This window comes from Heteronotia binoei, chromosome 5 (genome assembly GCF_032191835.1).
Source record: "Heteronotia binoei isolate CCM8104 ecotype False Entrance Well chromosome 5, APGP_CSIRO_Hbin_v1, whole genome shotgun sequence".
Lineage (NCBI taxonomy): Eukaryota > Metazoa > Chordata > Lepidosauria > Squamata > Gekkonidae > Heteronotia > Heteronotia binoei.
The window spans coordinates 19,913,039-19,925,875 of record NC_083227.1 but is presented as its reverse complement, the minus strand read 5'-3'; the positions used below and the strand labels follow the sequence as shown (position 1 = coordinate 19,925,875).

Here is a 12,837-nt window from a genome sequence, read left to right as displayed (position 1 = left end):
TTGCTTCCAGTGGTTATCTTACATTGCTTATTCTCCACAGTTGCTGTGCGGTTGTGGGGAACCCAGGCCCAACTCTTTCAAAAGCACACCTCAAGCTTAGCAACCCCACATCCTGTGCTCTTCTATGCTGGACTGTGATTCTTTTAACCTGCTAAAAAACATTTCCATGGTTTTGCATGCTGAGTCACGGCTCACTTTCTCTATATTTAGGACTCCTTGCCATTCCATCCCACTGTCTGATGAAGTGTGCACACGAAAGCTTACATTCTGAATAAAACTTTGTTGGTCTTAAAGGCGCTACTTGACTCCTGCTTTGTTCTACTGCTTCAGACCAACACGGCTGCCCACCTGGATCTATATCAAACAATTGTCTTTGATGGGGGAACTCTCTAGTTCTTTTCATTGCGGAGTTATAAAGGGAGCTCTGTCAAGATGTGTAGCTGAGTTAGGCTGTCTGTTGACCTAGAATCTTGTAGCACCCTAAAGACTAATGAAATTTGTGGCAGGGTGTGAGCTTTTGTGAGTCACTTTTGACTTTTGAAGTGAGCAGTGGCTCCTGAAAGCTCGTATCCTGCCACAAATTTCTAGAGGTGCTACTGGACTTTTGCTCTTTTCTACTGATAAAGCGAACTGTATTGGCTTTTCATTAACTGTTTATAATTCTGAAAAGAAAAGGACGAGAGAGTTATTTTTATAAAAAAAAAGAAATCTGGGAATTTGTGCATTATTACTACAGCTGGGGGTATAAATAGTTTAATATTTTGATCTAGCTGTTACCAATTGTTTAAATAGCCCTCCAGTAGGAGGGGCATGACCTGGATAGCCCAGACTAGTCCAAGCTCAGAAGCACATCTGGGTTGGTCCTGGTTAGTTCTTGGATGGGAGACCACCAAGGAATCACTATGCAGCATCACTGTGCAGAAGCAGACGATGACAAACCACCTCTGTTCATCTCTTGTCTTAGGGAATGGCCTACTCAGAGCATTAAGATGAGGAAACTGCACATGTGCAGAAATTCATTGTAAATTAAGAAACAAGAAAAGCCAGAATATTGAGTCCTGTCCATATCATTGCCAGTGCAGAAGTCTCATTCCCTGCACCTCCCCACTGCATGTTCACAAATGACACCCACAATGTGTGTAGAATGAGGACAAGAGCACGCCAGCTCTGGCCTGCAGTCCCTGCCCTCCTAGGCTTCGCAGCACCCGGAGCGGCTTTCCTTCTCTCTCCAATAACACCCCCACCACCCCCACCTGATCTTTGTGCAGAATTGCCCAGTGGGAGGGTCAGGACTCCCAGCTTCCCTTCCAAGTTCTGAGGCTGTCTTGCCTCTGCAACTTCCACAGCCCCACGCCTGGCCTACCATGGGGACAGTTTAATGCTTTGGGCACCCTTGGAGGAGTAGCCGCTTGCCAATAGCCTGCCTTCTCCCCGGCATCACTTTTAAAATAGTGTGTTTGAGACAGTGGGAGGTCTGTTGGTTCACAGATCAAGTTATAAAATATTTCTTTAAAATATAATGTTTACAAGCATACTTTTAGCACAGCACCAAATTGAGCAAGGGATTCAAAAAGAAATGCTCTAAAGCACAAATCCTTGGCCCCTCTCACAATACATGCCCTATCAGTTCTTAAAATATAGAACACGCTCATTAGCATAGACAGTCTGGATTTAAAGAGAGTAGCCAGTAATTTGACGCTTGCTCCAACTCCTCCACGCGAATACATGGTGAAGAGCTGCCTGCTTACGGATCTCAGCTAAGAGTTCTCATGGATGCAGCATCCCGCAGAACAAAGACCTCCTTCCTCCTGCAAGGAGTTTTTCTCAGTCTTTTTCTCCACCTGCTGACCAGATCAGTGAAGCAATTCTTGCAGTCTCCAAAATTTCCCTTTCTGTACCACTCTCAAGCACATTGTTCTTCAGTCTCTTGTCAAGTCATGAGGCTTCTTCCTTTATGTCCCACCCCCCACCCCCCCAGCACTTCCTCTCTGCTCAAAGTTTGGTTCATGCTCTTGTCACCTCTCCCCTTGCAAACTTCTCTGCTCTCACTCTGATCTTCCAGAGTACCCCTCAAGCCCCTTTCCTTCTGCCCGGCACTCTGCTTTCCAGGGCTGGATTAACAAATATGCCAAGTAGGCACTGGCCTAATGAGCCCCCACACCTTTAGGGGCCCTGGGCTGGTTTGTCTCTCTCTGCCTCTCCCTGCAGCTTTGTCAAAGGGGCTTTTGAGAAGGTGCCTGCAGGAGAGATTAGGAGATAATTACCGGGGGGGGGGGGAGTTTTGATTACCTAGGGGCCTCCACAGGATTTAATCTGGCACTGCTGCACTCCAAATCCTCCACCTATTCCCTTCATTCTCAACAAGTGACATCACTCCTTAAATCCCTCTATTTCCTGTCTGTTCGCAGATCCTGCCCTTCAAAGCCGTCCATGGTCTCCCCTCAATCTGTATGTCTCTGCTCTTATATCCAAAATCTTTTATAAACAGAAAATTGTAGGAGATGAAGAAACTTGGAACTTATTTACATTTTTAATTTACAGTTTTTTTTATTTTAAACTTTAATCTTAAAAAATTGTGAGACTAAGCAATAAAAATTTTGAGAATACTACTTGATCCTTTTAGCTGGAGGTGCCAGGGACAAGATCCTCACATGACCATTTCGACTTGATCCTTTCAGCTGGAGGTGCCAGGGACAAGACCATGAGCATGTGAGAAAGATGCTCCGCCACTGAGCTATGGCTCCCACCCCATGGCTGTGTCAAAGTAGAATAGGAAGGATGAGTGGCAGCAGACCACTTCAGCAGGAGCCAATTTTTAGAAACTGTAATTGGCTCTTCTTCAGCTTTTACACGTGGTTAATTTACCCCTGCCAGGCTCTGAGGAGCACACTGCGCAGGCGCTGTCCGTGTTCACATTTCCTGGGTCTGTAACAGACCTGGGGAAGGTGAAACTGGCTGGGCAGCGTCTGTGCTCCATGGAGCCTTCTTCCCATTGGGGAAGGCAGACTCCAGGGAGGACACACGCTACTTGTGGGGAGAGGGGGTGCCTGGCGATGTACACTAGTCCAGGTCTACTTGGCCTACTCCCTGCTTGGCCTACTCCCATGCACCGGCCATGTTTGCATCCTCCAAGAACTCTTCCCTACCTGTTCTGCCCCTTATGCCTACAGCTGCCTCCCAAGAACACTTACATGCTACCATCTCTCTCCCTTCCCTCCTTTTCTTCGACCTCTTGGGCACAACTTCTTAGCTCCATTTCCCTGCAGAAGAATGTCTATTCTTCCAATTTCTCCCTGCTGCCACCCTCTACTCCTACTTCATGGCAAGGATTGCACTGCAAGCTCATCAGGCAGAGACCTGTTTTCCTGTACTTTGCCAAGTGCCATGCCCAAAGATAGCACTTTGAAAATAAACGTATAAAAAAGCAAGGACACATTTGTCTGTTCATCTGGCACTGGCAAGCATAACATATCAGAAAAAAGGACAGGAGGCTCAGAACATCTAGAGCCAAAAATGAAGGGAATCCAGAAATCCTAGTCTGGGTAGGTCCAGAAACTCTGTTCTTCGCAAATGGAACCAAAGGGTTTATGAGGAACCAAGAAAATGGAATCAGCACAGACAGGGAGGGTGGAAAACATCTTTCCAAAACAATGGCGAATTTAACATTAACAATAGGTAAAATTATTGAGAGGGCAGTGGCGTTGCAGCTGCAGAGGTTTCTTGATGACGCTTCCGTCCTAGACCCGTGCCAGTCTGGTTTCCGGCCAGGCCATGGGACGGAGACGGTGTTGGTCGCCTTGGTGGATGACCTCCAGCGGCAACTGGATCGAGGCGGCATCGCGGTGCTGATGCTGTTAGACCTGTCGGCGGCGTTTGATACAGTCGACCATCAGCTACTGACCCGCCGCCTCGCCGACATAGGGGTTAGGGGGCTGGCCTTACAATGGCTTTCCTCCTTCCTCAAGGGTCGGGGACAAAGGGTGGCGATCGGGAGCGAGCGGTCCCAGAGGCGCACACTAGATTGTGGGGTGCCCCAGGGAGCAGTTCTCTCCCCGATGTTATTTAACATCTATATGCACCCCGTTGCCCAGATTGCCCGGAGGTTTGGGCTGGGTTGCCATCAATATGCAGATGACACCCAGCTCTACCTGCTAATGGACGGCCGACCTGACTCCGCCCCAGGGAATCTGGATCAGGCATTGCAGGCTGTGGCAACATGGCTTAGACTGAGTGGGCTAAAGTTGAACCCGACGAAGACAGAGGTCCTTTGCATGGGCCGCGGCGCTCTGGGGAAGGAAATACCTCTCCCGGTCTTTGACGGTGCGCCATTGAAAGCAGCGCACCAGGTAAAGAGTTTGGGTGTTTTACTGGAGCCTTCATTATCAATGGAGGCCCAGATAGCAGCCACTGCCAAGTCAGTGTTCTTCCATCTGAGGCGGGCAAGGCAGTTGGCCCCTTTCCTAGAGCGTCGGGACCTAGCAACAGTGATTCATGCGACGGTCACCTCAAGATTGGACTACTGTAATGCCCTCTACATGGGGCTGCCTTTGTGCTGAACCCGGAGGCTGCAGCTAGTGCAGAACGCGGCGGTTAGGCTGTTATTAGGACTCCCGAAGTGGGAGCATATACAGCCGGGGCTATGCGGAGTGCACTGGCTGCCGGTCATGTACCGGGTTCGCTACAAAGTGCTGGTCATTACCTTTAAAGCCCTATTTGGCCGAGGACCGGCCTACCTGAGGGACCGTCTTTCCCCATATGAGCCCCAGAGAGCACTGAGGTCAGCCGGGAAAAATAAACTGACTACCCCTGGGCTGAAAGAAGCTAAACTTCAGAACACTCGTGCACGGGCCTTTTCTATCGCGGCCCCATGCCTATGGAATCAGCTCCCGGAGGAGGTGCGGGCCCTGCGGAGTCTTGACCAATTCCGCAGGGCCTGCAAGACCACCCTTTTTAAGCTGGCTTTTATGGACTGCTGATTTATGATGGTTAAATAAGGGACCCGCCAACATGATTCTGTTTATTGATTTGCTTTTATATAAACTGAACTGAATTGTTTTTAAATAATGTTAATTTTAATGTCTGTATACCTATTATATTGTATTGTATACCTATGTATGTTGTTAGCCGCCCTGAGCCTGCTCCGGCAGGGAGGGCGGGATATAAATAAAAAAAATATTATATTATTATTATAACAGCTTTCCTGACCTACCAAAGCATCTTGAGATCCAGGTGCCAATCCCAACCGCACCATGGAAGCTTCCTCGGTGACCTTGGGCCAGTCACACACACTCACCCTAGCCTAGCTCTGAGGGTTATTGTTGTGAGGATAAAATGGAAGGACTAATTTTTCCGCCTGTGTTCACTGTGCATGTCCATTGGGTTTTCTTTGTCGTTCTGTATTGATTTTCCTCCTTTCAGCACTCCGTTCACTTTGTGGTTGCCGTATCCCCCAGGGTTTTCTGAGAGTGCTTTCATGAGGATTTTTCTCTTGCTTTGCTTCCAGGCCAAAGTTAAATCAAAAGCATACAGATTCCCTCAGATTCCACCCACCACAAACCTTTTTACTGCCCCCTGAGGGCCACCTCCCTCCCATTGAGGTTGTTCCATCAACTCTGCACCTTCTGCCATCATCTCCCACACATTGGTACACAAATTCCATTTGTTTTTAAAGTTTGAATTTTTTTGGACAAGTGGCATGAGACTAGCTATGAAAGACTATCACTAGTCTCAGATCACTGAACGAAAAAACATTAATATTAATATTAGGTAGTCTTTCAGATTATTTAATTATGTCTCGTGATCATGATTACTGGTTTCCCCCCTTGTTGTTAGTCTATTTTGGTTTTAAATTATTTGTAATCTGTTTTGTATTTACTGTTTTGTTTTATCTTGATCTTAAGACCATTGGTCAAGGAAGCTAACAAATAAAAGCAAAGGAAAAATGAAGACAATGGGAGAGGGAAGTTTAAGAAGTGCTCACGTGTATCAGGGTGAAGGCAGAAGAGGGAGTGGAAGAAGGAAGGAGACCCATCGTTCCCCCTCACCACTGCACCAATGAGGTAGGAGATGGCAGCACATTAGGCTGACACGGTGGCAGTTCAGCAGTCAGCACAGGAAACGAGGGTAAGATAGGATTCCTTCCCTGCAAGTGTCATGGAGCCCTTACTTGTCATCACCAGATCTTCCAGAAATGTAGGTGACCTATTAGTATGAGCTGAGAGCCAGTGCATTGCAGTGTGGTAGACTTAAAGTGATGAGGCCTGAGTTCAAGTTCCTGCTCAGCTATCAGATTGCCAGCCTCCAAGTGGGGCCTGGAGATCACCCAGAATTACAGTTAATCTCCAAACAACATAAATCAGTTTCCCTGAAAGAATGGCCACTGAGAGGATGGCTATGGCATCATGCTCCTCCCAGTCCTTCCTCTTCCCAGACCCCACCATCCCCAGCTCTGCACTCAAAATCTCCAGGACAAAGCTCACTCACTCTTGGACTGGCTTCCCTCATGGGGGCGTGGGTAGGAGAGAAAACAGGAGCACCCAGTTCCTTGGAAACACAAAGGAGGAGAGAAGAGGAGACTGGAGTTATACCTTCCCTTCACTCAGAGAGCCTTACAATCTCCTTTCCCTTCCCTCCCCACAACAGACACCCTGTGAGGTAGGTGGGGCTGACAGAACTCTGACAGAACCCTTGAGAGGAACAGCTCTGACAGAGTTATGGCGACCCAGGGTCACTCCAGCAGGTGCATTTGGAGGGGTGGGGAATCAAACCTGGTTCTCCCAGATTAGAGTCCAAGCATTTAACCACTACACTAAAGGAAAGCAAAATGGCTGTGTGAATGTGAAAGGGATATAACGGTTTGAAAAGAGACACAAAAACAACAGGAAGAGCAACCGCAATGCAAGCATAGCCCAGCAGGACCCTGGTTATGCAAATCCACCTCTGGATTTTTCTGTCCAACTGCAGAGTTGGGGATGGGACAAGTCAATAAATGATGGCAACCTTTATGACTTCTCCGGCAGTTATGAAATGGCTTCACCCACCTCCCCCCGCCCCCACCAAAGAAAACTGCAGAATTCAAGCAGCAGACTTTTCAACAAAACATCACTTTATAATAAACATAACATCTTTTCAATCCCTGGCATAACTGAAACACAAGTGGTATCTGAACACAGCTACCTTGGCAGGGACAGGATCTCCAGTGTCCATCAGAAAAGGCAGGCTGAACACAGGGCAAAACCTAGCAGATAGTGCCCAGTAAAGAAGAGAGGAAATCCCAAATAGTAACTGAAACATGCAGGACCTCGTCTTCCTCTGTAGGCTCTGCAGCACTTCCTCTCTCGTGCGGGAGAACGAAGGCTGGAGAGATCGAGGGGGGGGGTCTGTTCAGAGCTCTCCTGTATCTTTTACAATGGGAAAGGCATTACTGTCACTTTAAGGAATAAGATACAAAGGGGGGGGGGTAGGAATGTTGGGAAATGGAGGGGGAAATATTTCCATTTTACCCCAGTCAAATTTTGGTGGCTGGAGACAGGAGAGGTCTTCACAGGCCTTGAAAAAAAGGAAGAATATTGAGAAATACTATTTTCTTCTTGATGGTCCTGGTGTGAAGAAAAGGTCCTAGGAAGAGATTTTGAGGTGGCCTTTTTTATACACCCAAAAGTAGGGCAGGAGAGTCTCTCCAAAGAAGGAGGCTCCAGAGAACTCATAGAGAAGGGCTGCTCGGTCAGCATCAAAAAAGGCCACTCGACCCCCAGCATAGCTCAGGCACACTCGGATCCTCTTCAGCTCCCCAGTCACAGTCAGGGGAGGGTAATGTTCTTTTATATAAGCCCTGTGCATCCCTGACCACTTCCCCACAGCCCAGATCCCTTCCTCAGGAGTAAAAGTGAGGCCTCCCTTCCTCCTCACAGACTTTCTGGCCACCCCCACAATCCAGCTTTCCTCACTTCCCACAAGGACTTCCCAGAAATGGCAGCCTCCTGTGAATCCCTCACGGCCCAGCACAGCAGTATACATCTCAAATCTCTCCGGACCTCTGGGCAGAGCTTGAGGTTTTTCTCCTTCTCTCACGCTTTTCTGACCCTCAGACAGGATGAGCCATGAATGGGCTGTGTCTGGATCCAGAGTCACATTTGCTGTTGAGGGAAAATGAGACGACAAGAAATGAAATGGCATCAGCTGGGGGATTTCACCCACTGGCCTGTTTGGCTTCCTTCTCCTGCCAGTCATGGCCTCCTCCCACTAGGCTTCCCAACCCCCCGGCCTGGCAGGGGATCCTTGTATTTGCAGGCTCCTCCCCCACTCTCCAAAAATCCGGAAGCAATTGGGGGAGCGAGGGAGAACTGACAGCAACACTCCCAAGAGCTACCCAGCCTATGCTGGCCGCACCGACTACATGGGCGGAAGAGCACCACAGCGGTGGGAGCAACCCCCCCCCCCCCGAGAGGAAATTCCGGAAGAGCAACAAGCGGTGGACAGTCCTCTTCAGGCAGCACCCCACCACGAGGAACCAGCCGCCCCGCCAGCCATGGCGGCCGCTCCAACTCCCCAAATAACCCCGAGGTCGACCAGGGAATGCAGGGCGCCAGCCTACTCGAAAGACTTTGTGTCCAGAACTAGGGGGGGAGGAGTGTTGTGTCTTGCATTTCAGTCCTGAAGTTACATCACAGCGAACGCTACAGAGGTGACCAGTGGAAGCCCACTGGTCCCTGGATGTAGCTCGCAAATACGCTCCGCCAATCACGATCTGTGGCAGGAAGCTTAACTGGCCAGGATTGGACCTGGCCAGATGGAGGGTTGTTCCGGGGTATGTATATAATCGGGACCTGGCCCGCATTTCTGCGCCTTGTGATGTACTTGTCAATAAAGCATGTTGCCTTCAACACGTCTCGTCACTCAGTACATTACAGGGGGGAGAATAGCAAGACTTTTCTTATGGAGCTCAGTCAAGTTCTTGCCCAGCAGCCATTCTCCCATCATTTCAATATGGCAGCAAGTAGGTGAAAAAAGGCAATTCATCTCCTCAGAGTTCACCTTTTCTTTCATCCTTACCAACATCCGCAGAGCAAGAAGGAACTGGCTGTGGTACGGAGGGTCAGATTTTGAGAAACAAGAGTGTTCTGTAATAGGCTTGCCAATCCCCAGGTCCCAGCGGGGTTTCCCTCACTTTTGCAGGCTCCTTCCCCTCCTCCCAGTCAGCTGGCCAGCGAGGGAAGCCTCGCCCCTGCAGCCACCATGTGCCTTTTTACTTCTGGAGACTTGAAAGATGCTCGAAAAGACTTACATTTTAGACGGTGTGTCTGTGCCTTTAAATCCAGAAGCCAGGCTGAATGTGGGTGGGGTGAGCTGGCAGAATAACATGGTTGCTCCCAGTAGCTGTGACAGGAGCCCAGAACCATTGTTTTACAATCTTTTCAGAGGTCGTTTGCATAGTTAGGGGTAAACTAGAACCTTGGTTTCCCCTGTGTTAGTCTGAAGAACTTGGAACTTCAGCAACTCATGAGTAAATTGCCCCAGTGAGACCACACAAGTGTGAAATTGCAAACTATTTTGGAGAAAGAGAGAGAAAGAGAGAGAGAGAGAGAGAGAGAGAGAGAGAGAGAGAGAGAGAGAATGTTTACAGGGAACATGCAGCTGCTTGGGGTGAGGAAATGAAGATTGTATTCAGGGGAACTGCACTGCTGTATTCTTATTTATTTATTTCAGGGAATAGGAAAGTCTCTTGGCTCCACCCTCAAAGTCTCCCACCCCCAAAGTCCCCAGGTATTTTCTGACTGACTTGGTAACCCTCTTCTGCAGTGCTATCTCTGAGAACACCAAGCAGAAGAACACAAATTGTTAGGTGAAGCTTTTACGTTTAGAAACAATTGATCCGTTTATGAAGAAAAATGTACCTTTCTGCAGATGAAGTCCAGAATCCAGAGTGTCTGAGAAAGCAAAGGAACAGAAAGTGAGTGGCAGACCTTTCCACTTATCATAAATCCTGGGACAAAAATATCAGCATGGGGAGGGAAGGCAGCATGATATAGCCCAACATTATCAAATCTTGGAAGCTGGGTTGATACTTAGATAGGAAATTAAAGAAGACTCTGCAGAGGAAGAAAATAGCAAACTGCCTCTGTTTCTCACTTGCCTTGAACACCTCTTGGTGGGGTCGCCAGAAGTCCTTTGCGACTTGATGGCACATAAGTATATATTCCTTATGAGTTACAGCGAAAGGGTCAAGTAGAAGCTATTGGGGGGGGGAGGGGACTGTGTACAAATATTCAAATTTGTTTTCACAAGTCACTGGAGTTACTAGAGATTCATGTCATAGAAAGTATCCTAAGGACTGCAGCCCAAGGGTCCAATCTGGCTATATTTAGGATTTTTCTAGACACAGGTTCTGCAGTGCCATCCTGAGCAGAGTTACACCCTTCAAACTGATTTAAATGGGCTTTTGACTTTACTTTAAAGACAGCACTGCAAAGAGAAGGGGGGGGCCCTGAAATTGATCCAGTGGCTGTCTTCATTAAATGCAGATGCCCTGAAGGGCAGTTTCCCTCCCCTTCCAATCATTTCAGGTGCTTGCTTGACCATCTACCTCACCATGTGCCTTTGCATGGTCACAGTAATGAATAGAGATCAACACAGAATAACATCGAGTAGTCCATGTAATGCAATTCTGAAGTTATGGCAGAATTATCAAAAAACTTTACACGGTGAACTAAAATGGCCTTCTGAACTGATACAAAACTTCCCCACGTTCCTGGGTCTGTTAACGATATAACCATCCTGGAACATCAGGTCCACTCTAATGTCCAGTTTGAAACTCTTGCAGTGTTTCTTCATTACCTTTGAATTGCCTCTTGATGACCTCCAAAGGGGGATTGAAATATGAGAAGTACCAGATGTGCCACTTCAGGGCAAGTGGGAAATCCACTGGATTCTCAAATGACTCCTTTTCTTCATACCTGGAGAAAATCCCATTAAGATGCTATCCAACCAATTCAGAATCTCCCATCCCAATGGATTAAAGAAGTAGAGGAAGGAACTGCCAGAAAGCCAAGAGAGACCCAGGCTGATGCTGAAAACACTGAAGGATGTGTGTGTGGGGGGGGCCTTTGGACAGGCCTGTAGCCATGGGGGGCCTGGCCCCTCCACCCAACCCCACCCTCCACCTATATGGCCCCTCCTGGTGACCCGGCTCTCCCCGGTGCTTTCGCGGCACCCGCTCTCTCTGTGGCTGCTGCTCTGGCAGCCGCTGATCTCCCCACCACTCTGGTGCCTCCCCACTCCCTCCCACCGACACACAGGAAAAGCAGCACAGAGGCCAGCAGCTGCCTCCTCCCCACTTCTTCGCGATTGCTGCTTTTCCCGCTGATCAGCTGATGGGGGAGGCTGCAGCTTTGAAAGAGTCCCATTTTTCCAGCGCTTCGGTCTGTCGGTGGGTGGGAGGGAAGGGGGAGGCACTCTGGAGGGGAGTGGGGCCGCCACAGTGGTGGGCCCCTCCATCTGAAATTTAATTCGGTGGGACCCCCCACCTAAAATTTTCTGGCTATGGGCCCGCCTGTGGAGAGAAATGTTCACCTCAGTGTAGCTCCTGCTTTGTTAAGAACTGGACCTGGGTTCCACACAGCAACTGCAGAGAATGGCTACCACAAAACAATACAGCTGGTTTTGTGCACTAAATAGCACTGCAGAAATTAATTGTTCATTTTTCCTGCTCCTTGTGCTGTGTTTTGTGCAGGTGGAACAACAAAAACAGGGAAGTCCCCTTCCCAACTCTGTCTTGGCATGACACAAATGGCATGAGGAAGAGAAGGCAGGAGCCCTCCCTCTCCCAGAGTGGCATTTGAGGCCTAAACAGGGTCTGCTTTCTTTTTTTAGAGCCATTTGCTGCAGGTGGCATGTGACCCTGTGGAGCCCAGGCCAAACTATCTTTTCTGGTTTGGCCCTAGGAACTGCAACCCCAAATCCCCTGCTCCTTTCTGTCTCGCAAATGTCCAGGTAAAGAACAAGAAAGCTAGCGAGGGTTCTGGACAAGGACTATCCCGGCTGTCTGTCTGTCTGTCCCTCTCCCCCCCCCCTACCCCGAACATGAAAAAGGCCAAAAAATAGGTGAGGGAATGACTGCTGTTGCTGCTCCATGCAGTACTGAATGAAGGACAAATTCACAATGCGGAAACAGCCGTGGCCAATCTGCTGCTACCATTACAGAAGGATCTTTATAAAGGGACTGATGGTAAGCTGCGGCAGCCGTTTTGTGGCTGACATCATCTCCTGTGGCAGCGTCCTTCACACCATGTCAGCATTCCAAAGCTGCCGGCAGCCTCAAAAAGGCTGGAGACCCTTGTTCTAGAGGTGCACATCTAGGTGCCAACCCAGACCACCCACCATTTCACTACACAATTTCCTGTTGACAAGGCTCTGTGTATAAGCTGTTTGCCACTGAAAGATGGATGGAGATCTGATTTGGCTCTGAGTCAAGATGCTGAAGGACTGTGTTCTTCACAGGCTACTCAGTCCAATCCCAACATTATGAAGGTTAATGCTGAAGGCCTACTTACTTCTGCAAGGTGCTTCTGGCATCCTGAGGAAAAATGGCAGAGAGAAAAAGAAAAGAAGAAGATATTGGATTTATACCCCGCCCTCCACTCAGAGTCTCAGAGGAGTCACAATCTCCTTTACCTTCCTCCCCCACAACAGTCACCCTGTGAGGTGGATGGAGCTGATATGGCTCCCACAGCAGCTGCCCTTTCAAGGACAACCTCTGCCAGGGCTATGGCTAACCCAAGGCCATTCCAGCTGCAGCAAGTGGAGGAGTGGGGAATCAAACCCGGTTTTCCCAGATAAGAG

General features: G+C 48.8%; 1 protein-coding gene across 1 annotated transcript in view; it reads right to left on the bottom strand.

Moving 5' to 3' along the window:
- LOC132571813 (uncharacterized) overlaps positions 1-12,837 on the bottom strand; it is a 76,540-nt gene that overhangs the window by 56,395 nt on the left and 7,308 nt on the right. Inside the window, exons 5-8 of the mRNA XM_060238605.1 lie at positions 12,549-12,571; positions 10,834-10,952; positions 9,894-9,926; positions 7,619-8,135 (exon numbers count right to left, since the gene is read on the bottom strand). Coding sequence (XP_060094588.1) covers positions 7,619-8,135; positions 9,894-9,926; positions 10,834-10,952; positions 12,549-12,571 — 692 coding nt within the window. The remainder of the gene's footprint in view (positions 1-7,618; positions 8,136-9,893; positions 9,927-10,833; positions 10,953-12,548; positions 12,572-12,837) is intronic.